We start from the raw sequence: 25,322 nt of genomic DNA on the forward strand, positions 1-25,322 counted from the left end.
TCTGTTCGCTTACAAATTGCCTGAAATAATAACAGATCTCATTGCTTGTGTGGCGAAGAAGCCATATGGCTAATATACCAACAGCAGAATGGTATTTTGCTATTTTATCGTATTTATTTGATCGATCGTGAAGGAACGTGATCAGCCGTAAAAAGAATTGCATACGAGATGCTTTTACGGTTAATGACGATTATTTTCGTCTGACTCAATGAACACAAACCTTCAAAAATTTGCATTATAATCAAACTTTTACGACGTTTGTGTCTTCAAGAGGGTCTACGATTTTGGCAGCAAAAAATGCCTATATCTGACACCAGCCCTGGAATTGCAACCTGAAATTCATATCCTAGGCTCTGTGCCGATGTACCACCAATGTCTTCGAGAAACAGACATTTCAGCGAGATCGTCGTACAGCCTCTGCTTTTCCTGATTATTTGTGCCCTGCTTGACACATCAGATCAAAGTCTTTCGAAGCCCAGCTCCGAAGAATGTTTTCGAGAATGTCTGGCTCGATCACAAAGCTCCATCACAAAGGTACGTTTAAACTTTTGTTTTGTCAACTTAACAGGTATACCACTCCAACTAGCTTTAGATTGCGATCGTTGAAGTGGATTCCTTGCTCTCGAGGAAACTTTGATGCGGCTCAATGATAACGATTCAACTGCGCGGCAGAAACAGGCGCCGCAAAATGAACTACTGCATGCAGTGTGCGAATCTTACTCACGTCCACAGAAAACCCGGGACAAAGAGTCTGCTCTTGGGTGTCCAATTTCAACAGGTGAAACTTGCCGCGTTTCAGAGGCTAGTTAAAAGTTTTACACTGCAGTACCAAAACGTAATTTAAAGTCTTCATATTTACGGCTTTTGTTATTCCCTGCATTGAAATTTACTCCATTTTAGAGACCTAATTTGGCCCCCCAGACAAGATGATGTTGAAATGAATCTTAAAATTGAATATCTTAGCGTTACCCGGTACACATGTAAAATCATCGAGGGATAATGTTATTTTGATATCATATGATATTGGAACTGAGAGATCGTGAAGGTCATTGCAAATTTCAGTGAGAGAAACACTACATTTGAACCGAAGTTCAGCAACAGTTGACCGCACGCCTATCCGTCTATTTCCTCACCTTCATTTCAGTCAAATGTTGCACTCAAATCTGAGAACGTGATTACGATTAAAATTTAATTGCGATTGTATTGCTACGGAATAAACATTGCGGTATCACGACGCCTTAGACAACGAGCAAGGCGGGAAAGCATATCATAGCATAAAAGACTGAAACACTCAGTCTCCGACCAGGATTTCTTTCATCGCTGGTCATAAACTCACGCTACAATATTTCAAAAAAAACCCGAGATTATTGAAACCAACAGAACTTTCAAATCTTTGTTGACCGTACACCATAGGTTCTTGCCATCAAGATGGGAAGTATTCTTGAAAGAAATTTCGCCGATGTTATGCTTAGCAAGATAATTATATCCCGCTTTCCTTTCGCTCGGCGGTCTTGTTCGTTTACGAGACTGTTTTAATACTTCAGTGTTGACGAGAACACAAAAATTCGTATAAAAGTTACCTTTTGACACTTTTAACTTGCAAATGATGTACGTACCATGTATTTCTTGTATAAAGGTAATGCTAAAAATTAAAACTTTGGAAAGATGATTTTCACAAGCACCAGACACTCAAAGAAGTATTTTTAAAGAGAGGAGAGCAGTATAATTTTCAGCGAGGGTGAAATAGACCTGCTGCTTATTTTGGATATTTTAGTGTTTATTTCTTACAATTTCTTACATGGGTAAATGTAGGTTTACCCAAATCTTTCTTACCTAGGATAAACTGTACTACAAACAAGCTTAATTTCATTTTGTAAAATATCCAGACAAAGACTTCTCGAGACCTTTCATTCATCCAAATGTGTCGCGTAATTGGAAGCAAGCTAAGGTTTGGCAACGTCTGAAGTAGGTGACCAATTTCACTATGAGTTCTACTATGGTTGAACTTATCAAGTCAATGTACGAGTTCGAACATTTAAATACTGTATTTGCATCACTTGTCACGGTTGTGCTTTGTTTCACAGCTCTTTGTCGTTGATTTCCAAACTTATGCCAACCTACCGTATTCCAGTTAGAATATCTAGGAAGTACATACATTTTAAGGTCGTTAAGTGAAATCTTTGTTTTTGTTTTTGTGGCAAGACGTTCGCGAAAGAACCTCAAAATTGCGGCGCTCTGTCGTGACTTGATTATCAATGATCACAATGCACAAAAACAAAATTCCGTGTTATCCATGTCAGTCACGTACATTCGTTCGAATTTAAAATACACGATTCCCGCAATTTATAAACCAAACAATATGCCCTTCAATTGAAACTGGAGCGAACACAACATGGTTTGCAAAAGTTAATCTCATTCATTTCAATTTAATAAATGCAAAATACTTGTTTTAGTTGTCTAGGATGGAATGGTTTTCTCAGAAAAAAATATGCCGTTTTCTCGGAAAACTGAAATAAGAAGAGGCGATGTCAATTTTGAAACGTCTGACAATTTCTTGTCTTATTTTGCTTCAATTACTTTCATCGCAACAATTTTTGTTATTTTTCAAGGTAAGTGCAAAATGCAGATTAAAGACACCAATTAAAATTAGAAATTCAGCATAACAATAAAATTGTTGGTGGTCTTCCGGAAACGGAAACGATTGAAGTTTCCGTTCAACCCACGTCAACTTTTTTATTCCTTCTAGAAACCACTGTTTTCTTGTTTATCCGGTTTTTCGACATGCAGTTGCAATTTTCGTGCCATTATTTGTAAGTTTTAACGGTCTGTTGAAACATTTGAAACGACTGGTCTAAGGAACAACGGTTTTGACAATAATACTATGGGGTGCTGGTTGTGGTCCCTCTACCCCTCCCCCACGATATTTTTCAGTTTTCTAAACAATTCATCCTTATCTGATTAGCAAACACAAGAAGATCAATACCGCTACGATGGCCTGACACAAGAGAACGCGTGTGTATAGGCAAAGCCTGTTGATTGGACGCAAAAAAGAGGCAGTGCCTTTTGCTGACTCGGGATGCTTTGAATGTTTCGGATGTTTGGAAGTTCAATCTATTCCTTGATAACAAAAGAAGAAAGAAGAAACTTAAATTTTAACACAGGCTTGCTGTTATCTCTTGTATCCGCTTTGTTAAGCTGGAAATGTGCTTGGACGACGAATCGGGCCTCTGCAAGGCTAAAATCACCGATAAAATAGAAGTGGACTGAGGAAGGTTGAACGTAGAAGAAAGGATTGACAGAACAGGCACTGAAGCCTTCCACGCATATTGTACGCTGTTGTTGCTTATATACTTGTTTGTTTGCTTTTTTTACTTTCCCCAGTAACCGTAGAATGGTCACCACTTCACGATTTCTTTCGCCTGTTTTGTCAGCCGCCTTGCCCTTGAATGTGCTGACGGTGATCGAACTCTCAGGACCCGTCTTTGTGTCTCCTGTAGAAAATCTCGGTCTTCCATTAAGCCATACAATGCTTTATAACTCGGCTATGGCTCCCCTTTTCAAAACCCCGCTGAGGCAACACTTAAGAGCGCTCCCCCGGAACTTTCACCTACGACCATGCAAGATAGAAAAATCGAAAATCGCCAAACTTTGTTATAATAAAGGACTACTAAAACCATTTGTAGAAAGACATGTTTCAGTTTGTTTCGATAATTGTTTTACCTTCAAAGTGACTTTTTCATTTTGGTGGCCTGTGAGCGGGTAAAACCGACTTAAAAGTGTCACTTGTATGGGCCGCTCGTCTTGAAATTACGAAGGAGTAACATAAAAATCGAAGCAATTGAACATAAGTAAACTAAATCCCTCACACTTTCACGCTGTCAAATGTACATTCAATGTGATCCAGAATTTTTGGCCAAATTTTGAAAGTTAACCGTTTCTAGCGGAATTACAGTATGCCAAAATAATGCAAACTTCAACCGCAAAAAAAGCATCCTGGTACATGGCTTTGTCAACCAAGACTATATTCATCGGAATAAGCAATGTTTCGTGTACGATTTGATGAAATAAAATTTTTGGGTAAATGAAACGATAAATTTTTGGAGCACTATTTGAACATGCTATTTATCATCAAAAGTTAACCTTTTGACCTTTAAAGGAGGGCAAGCAATTTTCACATCACACTCGCTAATTTTGATTTTTCCAACAAACAATTCAAAACTCTGGTTATTCTTTCATAGCACAATGTTTAATAAAGTCAATCGCTTGAATTAGGACAGGTTTAACGTTAGTAAATATAATTTTAGTTACGAACACGTAGCTTGGTTTAGGGCTACAACATCGACAAATTTGCATATAAATTAGTTCGTTTTGATTTCCACATGGAATATTTTTATTTACGTTAACTTTACTAAACAAATTAAATCACAAACAAGGTTAGTCGTTACTTTAACTGATTATATGGCTTATTGTACCTTAAAAACCCTTTTCACAAGAAGAAAAGACGAGTTTACCTCTAGCCGCCAAACGACCATTGAACCTTTTGACGTCGCCGAAATACCTCGCATGACACAACTGTCACGCAATATACGCGGACCTTAGATTCACAAACCACATGGGCCATCCATTGTGGTTACCCTGAGGTTGTTGGCGGAATTTGTGGTCTAAGCTGAGCAAGCTCAGACAATCCGGCAAATGTTCAGTGCGTCACGATAGAAAGGCACACCTTAAAAGTTATAAAGTGTGGGATTCTTTTCTGGACACAGAAGCAAGGTTTTTGCTGGCACGTGCAGGTAACTGAACGGCACTTTATAAATTACGTTGCAGACTGAGATACCACGCGGAAATTAATTTAACGTTTTAGCCTGACTTCCACTATAGGTTGCAGAACAGGCGTTATTTTGGGTGTGTGTGTGTGTGTATGTGTGTGTGGAGGCAAGCGCGAAGCGAGCGTGGAGTGCGAACGAGGCGCGACGAGAAAGGCGCAAAAATTTTTTTGTCCCCCTCCCTTTGTGCGTCACTCGAGTTCCGCAATAGCCTCGTGCTTACTTCCGCTCACTTAAAAAAGCACACAAAAATAAATGAATAATAATAATAATAATAATAATGATGATGATGATGACGACGACGACGACGATGATGATGATGATGATGATGATGATGATGATGATGATGATGATGATGATGATAATAACGCTTGTTCTGCAGGCCAACATGTAGCGCTTTTGTGTATGCCACCTGCTTTGCGCGTGACCTCAGTTGGGTAGCCGAAATGATCCTCAACCCCGAATCGATCCACAAGTTGACCCCGAAATGACCTCGACTCTGAGATGACCCTGTCCTTCCAAGTAGCCAGTTTCTAAAATAGTGTCCCAACTTGAATTTATTTCCTAACTGTGCATCGCGTATCCCCAACGAGCCCTCCATGGGGGTTCGGGTGTGCGGCTCAGTTCTCTAAACCTTGTCCCTATTTCAGACCAAAATATCAAATGATTGGGTACCCTTTTTCAGAACTTTCGTCTAAAACTCATATCCATTTTCAGACTTGGTTTCTTGGATCCATTCCGTTTTCAGGCTCACGCTGTCAGACCAAATTGGTTACAACATGTACCACCAAAACGGTTCAAAAACCATACCTACGTTATAGTATATAGCTTATGCAGGGGGCGAACCTTGCAGTCAGATACATACTTGTTATGCAATGCTTTCGAGTGGTACTTCTTGAAATATTCCACGAGTGACTTGATATTTCTTAGTATACACACAAGCCTGAGCTATGCCACTCATTGGATTAACGCAAAACGTCACTCTTTAATGCTTTAATGACAAATACAATCAGTGAAAAAATATTCATGAGTTGAATTTCTGCACAGCTGATCGGACTGCGTAGAAAACTTAATACGACAGAGACATGATAGAGACCAAACCGAGAATCAACAGAATGCGGCAACCGTGGACAGCTGTTTCGAGCTGGTTGGCTCTCGTCAGCACGGTGTAGCACAGGAATAAGTGTTCTACCAAATGCACATGGTAGTGATTTCGGATGGGACCAAATTCAGAAATCGGTACACGTCATAGCGCGTGACTACGAACAATGAACAAAAGAACTGAAATATCATGTGGCCGTCGCAATAAGTTAAATGAGAAAAACAAAACTTTCCTTCATAGGTAAAAAAAAGTATTCAACCAGTTGTGTAAGACAGGACATGGCGAGTACAGACATTTTGGATACACTAACTGACATCAAAATTCAGAATTTCGCACACTTTAAATTACACAAGTCGCTCGTTTCGCTGATTAAGGGGCCGTTTACATGGTGGAAGGAAGATCCAAGCACTAAGAAGATCCGAGATGGCGAAAAACCTTTCTGTTTGCTTTGCATGCAGAAATTTCGGCCGAAGTTGTTACCAAGTGGAGAATGAAAAAAGAATAACTGTCGGCCTTGAGCAACTGAACGCCCGGCTGCCGCCATGTTTGTTCTTTTTGTCCCTAGTACTAAGATCTTCCGCGCGAAAGTTGTTTACATGGTGCTAGGATCTTCGTAGTTCTAGGATCTTCCTATCTCTCAGCCAGGAAGCTCCTATCTCTAGGAAGAACCTAGCGCTAGGGCCAAGTGCAACTTTTTGCATGTAAACTGAATAGAGAAAACATATGGCGCTAGGATGATCCGCCCTCTAGGATCTTCCTAGTGCTAGGATCTCCCTCCCTCCATGTTTAGAGCATGAAAGGGAGCGATTTCAAGAATGCAGACATTCGCGCGCACTTGCGTTTTCTTTCGCTCTCGTATCCTTGATTGGCTTGTGGGATGGAAAATGAAAAATTGAAAATTTCGTCTCGATTATTCATTTAAAATAGGAAGACTTTTTTGTGTAATAGATTAATTGAAGCACATGATTTGTGTACCCGTACGAAAATTCTGAGCGAGACACGAGCGAGATTCCGGCCTGAGAAATGAGCGAGACATAGCCAAACACTAATCAGGCTTGCAAGAGCGTGACATTTTGAACGATACGTGAGCGAGAATCCACCGAGACAAATGAGCGAGACTTGAGCCAAACACTAATCAGGCTTGCAAGAGCGTTACATTTTGAACGATAAATGAACGGGAATGGAGCGAGACATTTGTATTGCTGATGTTTCGCTGAAATTATGGCTTGAATTTGTCTCGCTAGAGTCGGGCAGTATTATGGCCTAAATTATAATGTAGGTAAGGCAACACCAGATAATAAAAATAGCACGTACACATTAACTACCTGTCGTACTTCGCGTCAAAAACTCGTTTATTATAAATCTAGGCAATGACTACAAATTATGGCTACAATATATTTTAACAAAATTAAACGTTTCTGCATTTAATAGTACTTCCTGAGGTAACTGAAACATCAGAATTAGTAGGATGTTTACTACGAAGTGAACTGACATATGTGAGTTAAATTGTTTATCTTTTAATCTAGGCGGTGTACTCTACCCGCGATATTTTCTGTTTGCGACTCTCCGATACAACTGGAAATTGAAACGAATACACGGCTATTCGAAAGGCTATTCAAAAGCAAAACTGATTTAGCCTACTTGTTGCCATTGTGACTTTAAAATTATGACAGACAAACCGAGTATAATTTTACAATACCTCATTCTAGCTCACTCCGATCCGACGAGTACATAAGCCGCGAAACGCCTTGTTTACAAGTAGCAGGCGGTATTTTGCTGGGTATTAACCGTAAACCTTTTTCTGTTACCTCCAAAATATTTATATTATAAAAGAAAAGAAGAGTCGCTCAAGGTGTGCCGTTTATTTCCTGCTGTTTCCCTTGCTGCACCAGAAGCTTTTGTTTTGAACAGCTAACTTGATTCCTAAAGAGTTAATTAAATTTGTTTTGGTTACGGGGCGGTCCTTTTGGTTTGCAGAAACACATCACGCATTCTGAAAAACAACGTAGAAAACGAAGAAATAATTTAGAGCTGCTATAGTGTTAGTCAGCTTTTTATCAACACCGTTTGAGTTTCATTTGAGCACGCACTAATGATTCATGGCTAAAACAAGTTTAACCGTTATAAGCGCGCGCTGAAAACAGCGTTATCATCGGAACAACCCCACATGCATGTACATATTTATAGCCGTGAATCGACCGTTTTCCATCCAGTGGGAATTCAGGTAAAGTATATCAATCATTTTATCATTATACTTACGTTTGGGACGCACATGGAGAATAAATGAATCCCGAGGAAAGCCGTTTGCTCCTCTTGAATGCGCCAGTTTTACCAAGCTCTTTGAATTCATCCACCGGCCAGGGTACAACGAGAATTTGGTACACTGACTTTTTTATCGCTGTGAAAGTATATGTAAGCATACAAAATTCCATCCATATCTTCGGAAACTAACACAGTCAAAAAGATTATTTTGAAGAAAATGGAGCTAAACGGTCAAACGTTTGAATGCAGAGCTTTCCTACTTGAACTGCCCGGCGCTAACGTAACGGGATAAGATTTCAAAACAACAGCCAATCAGGAAAAGTCGAGTCTTGATCATGCGATAGGTATCAACTATCTCGATCTTTGCTTAAATTGTTTGTTATTTCAGCAGTGCGTGATTCTACCCCAATTTATTATTGTATTTTATTTCGTGTAGGTTATAATTGCACTCGGAGTCAAGTATTTCGCCAAAAAGAATTTATAGCCGTATCAATACTCGTATTAAAAGATCCTCGAAATATGCGAATCGATCATCTTCACGAACGTTGGTTTCTTGTCATGCTTGGAACACGCTCAGAGCCAGCCATATTATCGCCCATATTCGTGCATTGCAAAATTCATGGTCTACAAACCCAGAGGAGGTAAATATTTTTTTTTAACTATCACGTTGATACATCGTTCCATTCTCGGCCATAAAACAGCCTAGCAAATGTCACGTTCACCGCGTAACGGCGTAAAACTAGTCTCGCCCGATAACGCTAATTTCTGGCCATAATATCGCTCTGAACATACAAGAACATAGCAAGACAAATGTCTCATTCTACTGCTGTAGCGAGACAAATCTGGTGTCTCGCTTTGTCTCGTTCAATTTACGCCGCAAAAATGACTTTATGGTCAGAATCAGGCCGGATTCTCGCCGTGTCAGGCTGTAAATTTTCGTACGGGTAGTAACATTTTTTTTTTAAATATTTCATTTCTTGAAGTTATCCTGGAATCAAACAGAATAAATTGGGAAATGTGTTGTATTTGGACAGCTTTAAGTTTTTATGATGCTGATGAACTGATAGAAGTGTTTCATTTTTTACATATAACCTGTAATTTCCTTTTTGTTCCCTTACCTTTTTGCCCTTTTTAACACAGGATTTTCCCGCCCTCTTTCATAGTGTGACTCTTCACAGGCGGCCACGCGCGCGCACACGGAAAAGAAAAGTGTTTGGTACCCATTTACCTCATGCTATGAGTTTGTACCGGCTATTTTTTTTTTTTTAATAATGTAAGGCTTTTCAAAAGTTCCTGTATTTTTTGGACTCATTGAAGGAACTGGAGTTTGGCTGAGCTGTCGGAGCTGCATACATGTTAGGCCGGTGGCTCGAAACGTCTTGGAGGATGGACGGGACCAATGCACGAACGATACCAAATGTAACGAGTTGCGGATCGTTGCACCAACGTCAGAAACTTTTACATTCGGAAACTCGGACTCGTTTAAATTCAATTTCAATTATTGTCAGTTAAGATACAACATTCAAGAAGACGTTTGCTTTATCTGACTTGTCATTTGCCCCGCGATCACGCATGTTTTGACTGAAAGCGTATATTGCGTGACAGTTCAGAGATACGTCAAAAGGTTCAATGGTTGTTTGGCGGCTAGAAGCAAACTCGTCTTTTCTTCTTGTGAAAAGGATTTTTAAGGTACATTAAGCCATATAATCAGTTAAAGTAATGACTAACCTTGTTTGTGATTTAATTTGTTTAGTAAAGTTAACGTAAATAAAAATATTCTATGTGGAAATCAAAACGAACTAATTTATATGCAAATTTGTCGATGTTGTAGCCCTAAACCAAATTACGTGTTCGTAACTAAAATCATATTTACTAACGTTAAACCTGTCCCAATTCAAGCGATTGACTTTATTGAACATTGTGCTATGAAAGAATAACCAGAGTTTTGAATTGTTTGTTGGAAAAATCAAAATTAGCGAGTGTGATGTGAAAATTGCTTGCCCTCCTTTAAAGGTCAAAAGGTCAACTTTTGATGATAAATAGCATGTTTAAATAGCGCTCCAAAAATTTATCGTTTCATTTACCCAAAAATTTTATTTCATCAAATCGTACACAAAACATTGCTTATTCTGATGAATATAGTCTTGGTTGACAAAGCCATGTACCAGGATGCTTTTTTTGCGGTTGAATTTTACATTATTTTGGCATGCTGTAATTCCGCTAGAAACGGTTAACTTTTAAAATTTGGCCAAAAATTCTGGATCACATTGAATGTACATTTGACAGCGTGAAAGTGTGAGGGATTTAGTTTACTTATGCTCAATTGCTTCGATTTTTATGTTACTCCTTCGTAATTTCAAGACGAGCGGCCCATACAAGTGACACTTTTAAGTCGGTTTTACCCGCTCACAGGCCACCAAAATGAAAAAGTCACTTTGAAGGTAAAACAATTATCGAAACAAACTGAAACATGTCTTTCTACAAATGGTTTTAGTAGTCCTTTATTATGACAAAGTTTGGCGATTTTCGATTTTTCTATCTTGCATGGTCGTAGGTGAAAGTTCCTGGGGAGCGCTCTTAAGTTGCTAAATTTACTACAGTGCTATTTCTGCAGCTGAAAAAATAGAATTGCTTGGCAATTCAAATTTCCGAGATGACTGTATCCCTAAGAACTAAGTTGATGTTTTATGAATGGCCGCTTTTATACTAGAGACGGATAATGTGTCTTCTTGTGTAAAAACGGCCAATGTATGTTTGTTTGTCTCCTTTGTACCTCAGGTATCAAGATTATTTCCTTGCTACCACAAGTGCCTGAACGGGACTAAAGAAGGTAATCACACCAATAACATTTTTTCACTTTCTTTTGGCTTTGGATGCTGTTGTGCTGTTTACGATTACTTGTAATAGTCGTATGTAATTTTAATGTATAAGTGATTTGATATGCTATAATTTTATGTAATTTAGTTATGTGTCCACACTTAATAGACTGAATGTTAAAGTTGTTTAAATGCACGTTAGTTAATTCAAGCCTCGACCAAGAATTATTTTCATCAATTAATTCCCACGCAGTTGGTGTCCATTATTTGTTATTTGTTCTCCTCTTCCCTCTTTTACCATTTGTCACACATTTAAAATTAATATTTTCTCCCTCTCTCTCTCTTTATACCATTCGTTACAAATTCCTCATGCAATTTGTTACAATTGTATGTTTTTCACGAGCATTAAGGACTAGTTTCACATACGATGCTAATAAGGGCCTTGGGTCAGTAGGGGACCGGTGTGTAAAGACCGTGAGTTCAAGGTTTATTTGCAGCTCCTAATGCTTGTAGCTAACTTTACACAGTTTAGATATGTCATGATAATGCTAGGAACATACCCAAGAATACGTTTATGCTGATCACTTCTGGCACTCAGAACTCGAAATAGGCTAACAGGTCTTTCTCTCTCTTTTCCCGTAACAGAAAAGCAAGGTTTGTTAAAAGATATTCTCAAGCAACGAACACGAAAGGCAGTTGTTACCAATCCCGGTAAGAAGTCGGAAACACGGAACTAGCAGTGTTCTTTTACTTTTATAACAGTTTCTACTCTACGGAGATTTTATCAAACGGCTTTGCCATGAAAATGGCGAAAGAAACTTACATGCCAAGAAACCCTGGAACGGGGTTGAAAATGCCCGCTAAAGTTTCCATTTTAATGGAAAATTATTTAAAGACCCTCAGTTATTCTCATTCAGCATAGAGTTCCTGAGTCTAAGTGTCTTTAAGACCCTGAGTGTTGGTCTGGCCGGAATCGAACCAGGGCCTACCTCTCCTCAGTCTGGTACTCTACCAACTGAGCTAACCAGGCTTACCTATATTTTATTATTTAATTCTATGTTAGATTGTCCAGACTCGTCACCAAGTCAGTCTGTGGACTGGAGACCCAAAGAAGTCAACGTAAGCTTTGGACAATACCAAAACACCAGTTACTGGTATGTCAATGTGTCTTGGACGCCCATAAATGGTAAGGAGTTTACTTTTACTACCATGTTTTAATAATGTTAATTAGTATGTGTTCTTCACGAGTGGAGAAAATATTTTACTTGGAAAATTAAGGGGCGTTTTTTTACTAAAAATAATCAATTTCATTTTTGTTTGGTTTCAGATACTTATGGAAACTGGACTGGTATCCTGGTTAAACTCGTAGTACTCTATTCCGGCCCTACTTGGTCGGCCCATTTAAACTGTTCTACACATCCCACAGTAAGGACTGAAAAGTTTCTTAGCATTGCCACCTTGCTTTATAGAAATGTCATACCCACTTTAAACACTTAGGTCCACTTAAACTGCGATCATGAAACTAAAAAAGCTCGCTATATATGGTGATGGTGGGCTCTTACTTTAAAATTGACTGCAGACACATTAGCTCTCAGGTTTGTTTAAAATGCGTTAGTTGTCTGCTTCCAACGGCTTTGACTACGCATAAATTCCGTTTAACGAGGCTTGATTACGCTTAATTCTTTCTTGCTCATTGCAAATACAACTAATACAAATAAGTCCTCAAATCAACGTATTATTCATTCAGTATAGAGAATTTGTTGAACATTCACTCACTAACTCACTCACTCGCTCTCTCATTCATTCATTTGTTTATTCATTCACTGTCTATGAGTGCTTGCGTAAGCAGTCCGTTTCACTCTTGTGAAATATTCAAAACGCACCCCGTTTCAGCGTCCTTTACTGCCTGAGCACATTCTTCGCCGTTTAAATCGAGCAAATCCATCTACATTTTTTGTATGTGGTTACATGTCATTCTCTTCTGTTTTTTGTTTTAGAACCAAACTTTTCTTAGAATAAACATTTCTTCGTATCACTACAATCATCCGGGATCCCGTATTTTCTTAAACGTGAGTACATCTACAATATAAAAGCAATACGCTTTTAGGAATCGAAGCTGTTCTGTTTTATACAAGAGAGTATGAAGGTCCTCTCTTGGTTTTATACTTGTATCGGTAGGTACGGAGTGCCATGTGTAAAAATATTATTTAGCGATAAGATACGTAAACTGCAATTTATTAAATCACAATGTTAATTTCCACTGCGGTTTATAAATCACAAAAATACATCTCTGAGATTTATAAATCGCAAAGTTCGTTGAATTGGTAATTTATAAAATAACACAAAATAATGCAAAATTATCGCTAAATAATATTTTTACACATGGCGCCCCATAAGTACTAACTGGAGCAGTGTGAATAGAAGAAAGCAACTTGACAAAATACACATTAGCAAAATATCTCAACCAGTTAATCAAGGCCACCAGTTGGCTATTTGCAAATGTGGCCTATGAGTTGAACACTGACTAAACTACCGGGTAATAAATCCAACTGATTAGAGTATAGGAGTTGAAATTGTAATCCCAGGGTTACTTAACCAGGACCTTAACCGCTTGGCCATGTTACTTCCTTACAATAAATCAGAATATCGTCACAAACAAATGCATGGTAAGGGGGTATACGTGAGGTAGAGAGAGTTCTCGTGATTCTGTGATTGAACATTTCGGCTGATATGAAATTAAAATGAAATTTGACTTGCTCACATCGATTCCTTTCACCAATGAAGCACTTGTTGCAGCTTTGCAAAAACCTTCAGCCTCTTTTTTTTTTTAAGACTTAATTTTTACTTTCCATTTTTTCGGGTCTGGAAAACTGACAAAACTAGTCTTCAAATTCTCACACTTTTCAAGAATTCCAGACTCTGACACAAACCCTGCCACAATTATCTCATGAACCATATAGAGAACCTTTATTGACTTTAAAATTGACATGAGATTTTCAAATTCTGTTAGCAAGAGGTTTCCATGGCTCAACAAGATCAGGGAGGATTGATTCTTTTTCTTTTATACCTTTGATGGAGGGGTGGACTGGGGGATGGAAGTACCAATAGAGACAACCGTCCTTTTGGTGGTTCGTTGGGTCCCATCTTAATAAAACAGTGTTCACTATTTCGGTAAAAATGTTGATCTTTTTTTTTTTTCCTTTTTGAAGGTTCTCGCAGTTCCGTTTTCTCCTAAGCTAGACATTTCAGAGTCATTAACGCCGTTTACACCAGATATGCGTAAGTATATTTCACATGAACCTGGAGTCGAACCTGGAATCAAAAGTAATGTTCTAATGTTACTGAGTGGAGACGCTCTTATAGCAAATTAAACATAACCATGAAGTAGATATAACGAATTTTAAGAATAGTCACTTAACCACCCGCCACAATAGACCTCTAACTGGTTTTAACTCTATTCTAAATCCACTCTAAATCCAAGGTAACTAATTTGACCATCTCTGAGCAAACACATCACAAGCAAAGGAAATCAAAATGCAAATGAACGCCAAAGTTCAAACAAAAAACTGTTTTTCGCGAAATGACCCCACAAAAGAAGCAAACGGCTTTCGAACGTTTTAAAATTGCTGCGTTAATTACGCTGAACTGTAATCAAAGTTCACCCTAAACTTGAGTTAGCTTAATCGTGCCAGGAACATTTGGGCCATGGGGCCCGTTTCTCGAAAGTCTCCGTTCAGCAGGCCCGATAAGTATATTTTTAAATGTTTTTTCGCCGATTACATAGTGATTACAGACATGGTACTTGGCCAGTGTTTTCACAGAATTACAAGATTTTAAAATTTAGTATCCAAAGCTAACAAAAATTGACTTCTGTTAAGAACCATATATCACCAAAGACACTTTCCGGGCCCGGTAGGTTGCCGGGACTTTCGAGCAACGGGCCCCTGGTTATTTATCTGAGTCTGTTTCCTCTTTCAGCGACTTCTCCAACTCTGTCGGCAACAACAAGTAAGTAGCTTGAGGATTCTGTCGATCGTTACAAATTGGGTAATTCTTGACACCCTTAGTGTCTACTATTTCGAAAAGCAGGTGTCCTCGCTGACTTTCGCAATGTCAAATATCCTGTCACGTTTAGGTTGGAAGTTGTGGCAGTATATGGGCAGTGAATTTTGAGTTCCGTCATGCTATTTCTACTCGTTTCAACACACGGTACACAGAATCTGTTCAGCCAAAGGAAATCAAACATCCCAGATTCTACATTTCTTTCCAGATTTTTTTTTTTTTTATCTAAGTGGACCAAAGAAAAAAAGCAAAAAAATATTTATCCTGCCGCGCGCATTGCGATTAGAGTCAATGTAAGTATACTTCGAAATTGCTCAGGGAGATGCCTTACATTTCTTAGCTGGGCCTCTCATGATAGCCTGCAAGTAAATCCTGTCACTCTCTGATGTTAAGAAGTTAAATTTAAAACACATTTAATAATCTTTTTTTTTTCTCACAGCTATTCCATCGTCACCGACGGTGAAACAAACGACAGGTGAGATTTAATTACTTGGTAAATTTGCTAGAACAAAAATAGCAAATGGATTATTAACTGGAAATGGACGCCAACAACATCAAAACAACTTTATCACAAATTCAGCACGCAAAAATAGCAGAAAACAACAACATGACTTCTGCTATACCAGTACAGTGTTCTACCAACAGACCTATGTAGCCGGCAACTGTGAGCTTGTCATTTTGAGTTCGTAATATACCTATATACCTATCGAACATGAAAACCGTCAGTGAAAGTGAACTATGAAAGGTGATGTAAAAGAACAGTACAGTCATGGACGTAACTTTCGACAGTTGCCAGGATAAAGTGCGATAAAAAAACGTAGGGTTATATCTAACATGTTTTTACCATTATACTGCCTTTGTGGTAGTGCGTATACTAATTGTATTACTAAACATCACTTTTCGTTTTGACAGCGACTCCATCCAAGTCAGGTGAGTTTAGGTGTTAGCTAAGTTTCAACTACTGTTAAGAAGCTGTTCATGTTGAACTTACCAGATTTGAAATGAACCTGTCTTCTCAGAAAGAAACCGTTATAAACCCATATGACATAACAAGTACGAATGAAACGAAAGGACCAAAACCTGTTAAAGAGTTTGAGAAGGTGCCAGGGGGGGGGGGGGGGGGCTACCTCCAGGCGTAAACAAAAAGCTGTGGGTTTTTCAGTCTAGTGGTTCTCAGTTCAACATCTGGTCACATTCATTTAAATCCGGGGGTTTAATTGTAACAAAGGGTAGATGACTGAGGTATGTGGCACCTGGGCACCTATTAGAAGAGTGCACATTGATTCCCGACAAAGTCTTGACCTTGGAAACGGTGCCTGACCGCAAGGGGCGTGCTTGGTTTTCATCTCTCAAAAATCTATACTCACGTGGATTCGTGGCCAAGCACCATGCCCAGGCATAAGTGTAGATTCGCATTTAAAATAAACTTCGTTCGAGCGTCATAGAAACCCTTTTTTCTTGACGTATGCATTGAGAATCCTTGTTCGCCATTTGTTTTAAGTTCGAGACCGAAACATAAGTAAAATATTTATCACGTATCAAAAAAGAGGCAAGTTGCGTTCACAATATTACTCGTGCTCTTACAAGACACCAAGTCTAAACGGGGTCAAAGACAGACCTTTATAGGCACCAACAATGCATGGAATATCAAAACACGAAATCGGGCATTCATTATCGACGTTGACATACAGTCTTTTAATCTTCCTCCCTTTAGGATGTTCACGTAGCGAATTCTATGGTGGGGACTTTGTGTGGTATCCAGAGAGGGTCCGCGTAGTCTTTTCAAAGAATAACAACTCACCGTATGCGAACATTTCATGGACACCATTAACAGGTATGATGGTCACGTTTATCAAGCTACTTTTGCCTCTTCGTCGTCAGCATCGTCGCGTTTACTTATTTAACAACGCAGTTTAAAACCAGTTTTGACAGTGTCACCTGATCGCAGCCTCTAAGAAAGTTAACGAGACGCTTTTATTTAATAAACTTATAGTAATACAAATTTGCCCAGAAAATTCACCGATAACTCTTGCGTTGCAATGTTGTGCTCTCTTGCCGCCGAATAGAAATCTCATGAATCGTCAGGCATTTAGGACAACACTGGACAAATTTAATGGCAAGCTAACAGAATTGTCATGAAAACTTCCAGTTCCCAGTGAGTTTTTCATTTTTTTTTTCAAAGCTTCAAGCCCTTAATCAACTTAAACTATCCATACAGTTACTTTACTCGATCGTCAACGAATTTTTCTTCATAGGTTTTGCTTGTCAAGTCTGCAGGACGCACTTTTACTGATAGCTAAATGTACAGTCTACGTTAAGTGAACTTTACTTATTTTTGTGTCCACACTTGAATTTTTTTTTCATTTGTTCACACGCAAAAGGTAAAAACGATCGAGAACGTTTCTTGCAAATATTGCAGTGTTCACATTATCGTTTTCACAAACGCACGTTTATCTATTGCCGTTCACATGTAAAGGCCCGTTAGAACGGTTTTCATAATTTGACCAACATTCGTCCAACAAACGTTTAACAGATGTTGGGCAAATGATGGAAAAATGTTGAACGCCGTGTTCAAACGGCTTCAACGCCATTCAACATTTTCGACAACAAAGGAAATGTTGAATCGATGTTGAATGAAAGTTTAAACCAATTTAACCTACCTTAATTCTTTGTGTTTCTGCTCTGTAGATCCCGCGGCTACGTGGACTGGGTACTTGATTACCACCTTCGCTGTAGGCATCAACTCACAGTTGTTGTATTCCAAGAAAACACAATGCTTCAAACTGCCAAAGGTGAAAAGCGAAATATAATTACACTTTCAAGCACCTCTAAACCGGCCGTGAAGCATATAATATAGCTATAATAAAACTCTCAATTGTGACAATTTGTTCGCATACCTATTTGCAGTGTAAATCGGGGCGCTGTCCTGTAGGTATTCAATTTAACAGCTGGCAAATTACTGCATTTCCAGATTGCACACCTGTAAATGGACCCAACGCTGAACGTGCGCCAATCAAGTGCACTCAAATTGATTGTTTGTTGCTCTTTCTCGACCGCTGACAAAACCAAAAGGATATATTCCTGTTTATAGTAAAACAAGAGGTTGGCAAATACTTAATAATCTTGCATTTTAGAGATACGATTAATTAGTAATTGGACTACTTGTCTTACAATGCATGGACAACCATGTCCATGATTCCAAATTGTGCTCAGTCGATTTGAAATTACTCTCCAAGGTTACTTCCAGACTTAAACTCTACTTGGTCCTAATGCCATAACTAATCACTCGGAGCATTCAGAATTTATCCTACTTAAGAACAGTGTCTACTTTTGTTACTGCGCATACGTTCTGCGTATCTCGATATACTCGGGTTTCCTATGGGTGGTGCCTACTAATACATGGATCATTTTTCGCGGTTTGAAACTATGCGGAGAAAACAGAACTTAGCTAGTGCTCTTGGTAATCAAAAAGGAAAGTGGGGGTAACCAAGCATTTTTCAGAGATAATAAAGCATCAATTTGAAAAAAAAAATACACCATACATTGCTTTGTATTTTATTGCTTTCTAGAATAATTGGTGCTTAATTATGTCTGAAAAATCCCTCACTACCCCGATTTTCTTTATGGGTTCCAATAGCCCGAACTAAGATCTGCTTTTCCCGCATAGTCATAAACTGTGGACAAAATACTTCTGTATTAGGCGGCAGTAAAGTAACTCAAAGAGAAAAAGAAAAGAATTCCCATGTTAGTTGACTTGCCGTTTTATTAAAAGGCGGTATAGGAAGTTTCTCTTAAGGCGCTAAAAACAGCAAAGTTGATCAGGATGTTTCGCTAGAGGTTTTTAAAAATACTAATTTTTGAACCCTTTTAGAACCAGACGTTTTTCATCGTGAATTCCTCACACGACTGGAAACATTCTTCTTCGATATCCATAAACGTAAGTAAACCTTATTACAACTGTTTGGAAAAGTAAAGAGGAAGACTTCGTTTAGGACCCTCAGATATTTTGAAGAACCTCAACCCAAGGTTCAACTCTATTTTATAGTGTTTATCACTGCACAAAAAATAGGATTTGCTCTTTTTTTGATTCGTATCAAAGATGAGGTCAAATGTAACAACATTTTTGACAACACATTTGATGCGCATCAAAAATACGTCAATCAAAAGCGAGTTCAAATGTATTAACAACTTTGACCCTACCTTTGACGCGCGACAAATTGAAATCAAATAGGTGACGTCAAATGTAGTACAACTTTGACTCCGCCCATGACGCGCATCAAAGGTGGATCAAATATGTGATATCTTTACAAATACCTTCAATTCCAATCAAATTTGACTCCACCTTTGACGGGGCGTGAATCAAATGCGGCCTTTGTCACCTGTGATTCGAATCAAAGGTAGCCTTTGACATTCCTTGACCACACATTTGATGTTGCGCAAAGGCGTTTTTTTCGTGCAGTGATTGATTCAGAATTGAAGCGGACTTTACATTGATATCGAGCATGAAATTTAGCTAGTGAGCCTTCAAACAAAAATTGTTTCATATCCTTGTTCTCACGAAAAGAATTAGAAGCAGCATGTATTTTCACACGGTATCTGTATAATTTGAACCCAGAGCAAAGAAATGTGTCTAGTATGATGATCTCAAGGAATATTGTCCTGTTGGGCGCGGAAGATTCTGAATCAGATTGAGAACTGGCTAAATTATATACTTACACTCTAACCTAAGGTTTCAGTCTTTATACCGCTTCGCGTCTACGATTTTCACAGCAATAATATCGCTTTTGCCCCCAAATAGGGACTCAATCAGGTGCTTTTTCCACGCTGTGATACTTTGTGATTGTCGTACACTGGCTGTAAAATAGAGGCATAAAAGAGTCTACAATTTTTCGGATTGTCCCAAAAGTGGAAACCTTGAAGCGCTACTGATCGTACCGCGGCGAAGTGCGCATGTGCAATGCAACCTTTCATGATCCCTCAAGACTATGACGGTGAAAAATAGAGGGTATGGTTGCATTTTAACTCTTTTTGATTCCAACAGGTCACTGCCTACCCACGACCAAAGAGAGAGGTGGCAGACATGGCTACGTTTTATGCAATACCACGCGGACTTGGGCCCGAGACAACGCCTTCAGGTTTGTTGCAATGACTTCTTTGAAATACAAAAGCTATTGCTGGTAAATGGAGGATTTAATGTGTGGTCAGGATTAGTTACCTTAGCAAAACATCGTCTCAGTTTTCCGCAAAATCTTAGTTCATCGCCACACAAGCGTCCCGAATAAATATAATCGAAGATGTTGAGGTAAAATGTACGGTGATATAAAAAAAGACAGATAATTCAAGATACCTTTTAGCAAGTAGGTAACAACTCTACAGTGGGAGCTCTCGTAAGCGGAAACCCTCGGGACGCGAAAAAGTGTCCGTAACTGGAGCAGGCCGCTTACGAGAACCACTAGAGGGGTAAGGGATGGATGGCCCCTTATTGAAGCTTGCCTGGCTAACAATAAACAATGGGGATGCAAAAAAATACCACCGTATAAAATGATTTGTTGTTCTTGCTGTTGTTTGATTGCCTTATGCAATGCCGCAATATTGGCGATAATTGAAATTAATGCATTGTGAAATCATTGTGACGAACAGCGATGTGAGGTTGATTGATTGAAATAAAAAAGATGGAGATGCTAATGGTATTCCTTTCGTGTGTCCGCTTACGGGAGCTTAAAAACAAAAGAAACGTCTAAATCGTTACCCCTGATAGTGTCCGCGGCCGCTTACGGTAATGTGTAATTACAGAAATTGTATGGAAGTTCAAACGGGGTTTTGTAAAGGCGGTCGTAAGTAGTGATGTCATGTCCGCTTACGAGACTGTCCGTTAAGAGAGCTTCCACTGCATTTAAAGAGGGTGACACGTGAGAGTACAACTGACATACTAGTGGCACTCTATCGTAAACAAATTAATTGAATACTTACAATACATCTAAAGCTGTTGACACACGGTTTAACATTTGTTGATCAACAAATGTTGCAGCTCCTATTCAACAAATGTTGAACAATGTGTCATGCAGCGTTGAATGTTGAAATAGGCCGTTCAACGAGTTGAACATTGTTGAACGCAGTCAAACGAAATAGAGATGAGTTCTATTCCATTCAACAAATTGCCACTTGTTGAAAGGTGCTAACCAATCGTTTTCCAGTCTCAAAAAGCTGGCGACAGACGCATTAACATCGTTCCACATTTGTTGCTCAACAAATGTGCTTAAGATAGTCACAGTGAATTACAAAAACTATAAATTAAAACTGACGCTAAAATGTGAATAAGAGAAAGATGTTTACATTAAATTTCTGGATTATTAATATTACCCACGTCATTAAAACTAAGCTAAAAAGCAGACTTAAAGGAGCGAGCGGTGTCTCTTTTGCGCACATCCAGCGGAATTCCATTCCAGAGCTTAATCCCACGAATTTGAAAAGGGCGACCCCCAATCTCGTACCCAGAGTCCTCAGGCTCTTTGGCCAGCGGTTAGTCGCCAGGAGAGACTCTGGGGACATCTTTTTTTTATTACCGCAGGATTTCTGCGGTATAACAATGGAAACCGTTACGGAACAGCCAATCAAAAAATTTGAATTTTTTCGATGTCCCCAGAGTCTTCCCGGCGTTGCCCCGCTGACCAAAAAGCCTGAAGACTCTGGGTACAAGATTGGACGACTTCCTTCAGTTTCCCTATTATAAGGGGGACACACCAAATTAAACCTCCATAGCGACTGGTCCTGCTAGGAAGATCTGAGTTTCTTTTCTACATAACGCTTTTGTTTACTTACAAAACGCTCTTGCTAGTGCTCCAACCTTTCGCAAAAAGGCTGCCCCAGCCCCCCATCCCAGAAAAACCAGACATGATATTCGTTCAAAAATACAAGATTCCAAGAGTTGCCTTTTTCATTGTTGATGTGGCTCAAAGATTGTTTTGTTGGTCTTAGTTTTTCAATATATCAACTTTCTTTTCTTCCTTTAGATCCCATTACACCGGCTTCACCAAGTCCACCGAGTAAGTAGTGATCATGTACGGTAGTTCTTGTTACATTAAAATCTCATTTAGAAACTGGCCTTTGTTTCGAATCAGTTAAACCAAATTGGTAGAATTTGGGAAAACAAGCTTCTTTGACATGCACCAACCAACGAAAATATCTGATTTTTCGGAAGAAGATGGAGTTGTTTTCGAGCTGACTGACTACCACTGCAACAACCAAAAATAATGCCATATTCAGCGTCAAGTTGGGATGTCAGAGTAACTTCGTCCATAAAGGAGCCAAGGTCCTTGCTACTTATGTAATTGGTCAATCCGTGACTCACTTTCCAAAATTCCAACGAATCTTCCCAAATAGAGCTGTTTTTGAATTATGAATGCTAACAATCCTATACCCCCTTTTTTTTTTTTTAGGCAAACCTGATGTCATTCGAACCGTGTTTTTGTCCGTCGGAGGTTTTTTCGTTCTTACAGTAGCAGCAGTAGCAGTGATGTTTCGTCGTCGGCTGCGCCGGGATAAACTACCACCAAAGAAAACTGTAGTGGAACGTAAGTGACGATTCACACAGGTCTCTTTTTGTTTATTTACCAATAGTACAACTGGGGCTCTTAAGGACGGTGCCTCGCAATACTGAGGTAACTTTGCGCGGTTTATGACTATGCGGGAAAAAGCGTTAGTAAGGGATTTTGGAATCCAAGAAGAAAATTGGGGGAGGGTGGGGGAGGGAGTAACGTAACAACCCATTTATAATTCTTAAAAGCATGAAAATAACACAAAACGTAAGGCATTTTTTTCCAAGTTGAAGCTTCACTATCTCTGAAAAATGCGTGGTTACCCCCCAATTTTCTTCAGTTTTGAATGTCAATAGCCCTTGCTAGGATCTTTCCCTCAGAGTCAAATACCACGCCAAAATACCTTTGAATTAAGACGTACCGTACTTGAGAAATCAGAGTTTCTCGGGCAATCCTGAGATTCACACAACGTATGAGCAGAAGCGAAAGGAGGCACCGTCCTTGACGAAACAAAATACACAAACAGAGAACTGTAAAATTCTCGTAAAATAATCCACTCGCTAATGAGCATCACTTCAGCGCACGACTCATGACTAATTATTTTCTTTCTCTGTATACAGGTTTCAAATACCACGCGTTTATAATCTACAGTATGCGGGATTCCGCCGAGTTGGTCAATAACACACTCATCCCAACACTCGAACGTTACAACTTTAAACTTTGTGTCCATTATAGAGACTTTCTACCAGGCAAGGTTTATTTGGAGAGCATTGTAGAAAGTGTGTACAGCAGCTTCAAGATAATTGCTGTCGTTTCCAGCAATTTTAATGAAAGCAGTGCCTGTAATTACGAAATACAACATGCCGTAAAGAGGCTCGTGGATAAGCGAGATGACTGCTTAATTGTGATTAAATTCGACGAAGAAGGAGTCGGGAGTTTACCGAATACGATATTGGACAGAAGTTACATTGACTTTACTAATCCCAATGACAGATCTACATGGGAGTCCAGGCTAGTAGCCATTCTTAGCAGAGCTGTTATTGACAACGATGAGAGCATTCATAACACTAGAAACAACAACAACAACAATAACAGGGTATCTGAAAGCAGTTCAACGGATAATGAAGATAGAAATCTCATCGTTACTGTGTGACACTGAAAGCCCGAAGTGTAAAGGAGAACATCCCAATGTATTAGTTACAGCCTGAAAAAGAAATTATTCGGGTAACGCCCTTTCCTCTTGCTTTGAAGAGGGGGACAAACGTCCAATAATCGCAGCATTACGCCATCTCTCTGACTGGTGTGTTGGAAGTTGTGGAAGGTTACAAATTACACAAGCTTAGGAATTGAGAGATGAATTACCAGGCATATGACAGCTTACCCACCGTTTTGCTCACTTCGTTGGGATGTTCGGTGATAACTTCATAACCTTGTCAGGTAGTGCTGGTCGCTGTTTACTTTATTAAGGGAAAAGTAAAAGCGAAAGATAATCGACGGTTCATTCTTGCTGCTGGTATTAACCACAAGATCGACACTTCGCCTGAAAGATTAGCACGTGATCTACGCACTCATGTGATATTCTATCTGCTTACTGAGGGCCATAGTTAACGAGGTCGTTGCTGACTCAAATGGCCTTTGAGCACCGCTCTAGTAGGAAAAACTTGAGCTTCAGACTAGCTCACGAGCAAGTCTCAACGCGGGCGACATGAAAATAAACGAAACACGATTGACAAAAAAGCAACTTGGCTTTGCCAATAACCGACATTATAAAAAAAGGTCCAAGTCCTGATCTGACCGTTATTAGGCCATCTTTGTCGCCTGTAAAATCGCCCGAAATTTCCCAGCGACTTTGTTTAAGCTTTCTGAAGTCGCTGAGAGTTACGCCGGCGACCATAGTTCTCACAATACCGTCCGGATTCTATTTAGCGACCTCTTTCCTGTAAGAGCCACAGCGCCACTTTCCTAACAAGTGCCCACTTTGACTAAGTGAAGTGCTCCCTTCATTCCCATGATCTCAAAACGCCCCCGTCATTTAACGCGCACCACCTGCGTAAGCTTTCTTTTCCATGAACGAATGTAACTCCTCTGAAATTAGATTGTAACTATTCTTACTTTTTTTAGCTTGTCCAATTGTTCACAAGGTGCTTTACGTTCTCAGATGTTTACTTAAACAATAAGTAAGGCTATTTTCTCTAACATACACCTCCCCATCCTACGTCCCTCTTGAGCTTTCAAAAATTGAATACGCGCCCCCGGGCGGTAAATCGAGTCCGTACGGTTGGGGTATCTTAATCCTCAGTTGACAGGCAACCACACTGAAATTGTAAGTAATATGCGTCCTTCTACGACCATCATATATTGTAAGGAAATCGCTTCTATATTTTCTTAATAAAATCTTGTTTGGTGAAAACATATTACACACTTTATGCACACTAGACGAACGGGCTTACATGGTACCACAATTGAAAGACGTCTATTAAATTTTGCATTTTACACCACTGAAATTGTTGTACATAAGAATCTTCCACCAGTATGGTGACAGGCAGTCTTCCCTTCCCGATAGATAAGAACAAGTGTGGACTAGGGGATGAGTGTAACTTATAAGCTAGTAACATAGTAGCTATAGGTGTAATTTCATACTCTGTTATTATCAACTGACTAGAAACTGACAGCCAAAAAGACAGGAACTCGACCCAGTTATTACTCGTGAAACGTTTTACAC

General features: G+C 39.2%; 1 protein-coding gene and 1 long non-coding RNA gene across 2 annotated transcripts; one reads left to right on the plus strand and one right to left on the minus strand.

Moving 5' to 3' along the window:
- Positions 1 to 25,014, plus strand: LOC146479905 (uncharacterized). Its single transcript, XM_085110753.1, has 17 exons — positions 1 to 534; positions 10,966 to 11,017; positions 11,649 to 11,714; positions 12,067 to 12,189; positions 12,331 to 12,428; positions 13,001 to 13,072; positions 14,213 to 14,282; positions 14,982 to 15,011; positions 15,505 to 15,540; positions 15,978 to 15,995; positions 16,780 to 16,899; positions 17,754 to 17,857; positions 18,937 to 19,002; positions 20,107 to 20,200; positions 22,076 to 22,108; positions 22,502 to 22,636; positions 23,221 to 25,014. Exons 1-17 carry the CDS (start codon positions 373 to 375, stop codon positions 23,751 to 23,753), a joined length of 1,812 nt encoding a protein of 603 aa, XP_084966879.1. The 5' UTR covers positions 1 to 372; the 3' UTR covers positions 23,754 to 25,014.
- Positions 7,773 to 8,499, minus strand: LOC146479906 (uncharacterized). The gene is made up of 2 exons (XR_014864912.1): positions 8,185 to 8,499; positions 7,773 to 7,918 (listed from the first exon to the last, which is right to left on the minus strand). It is a non-coding gene; the product is annotated as an uncharacterized LOC146479906 (long non-coding RNA).
- Positions 25,015 to 25,322: the final 308 nt, after the last annotated feature.

Source organism: Pavona decussata, unplaced genomic scaffold (genome assembly GCF_977016875.1).
Source record: "Pavona decussata unplaced genomic scaffold, jaPavDecu1.1 SCAFFOLD_58, whole genome shotgun sequence".
NCBI lineage: Eukaryota > Metazoa > Cnidaria > Anthozoa > Scleractinia > Agariciidae > Pavona > Pavona decussata.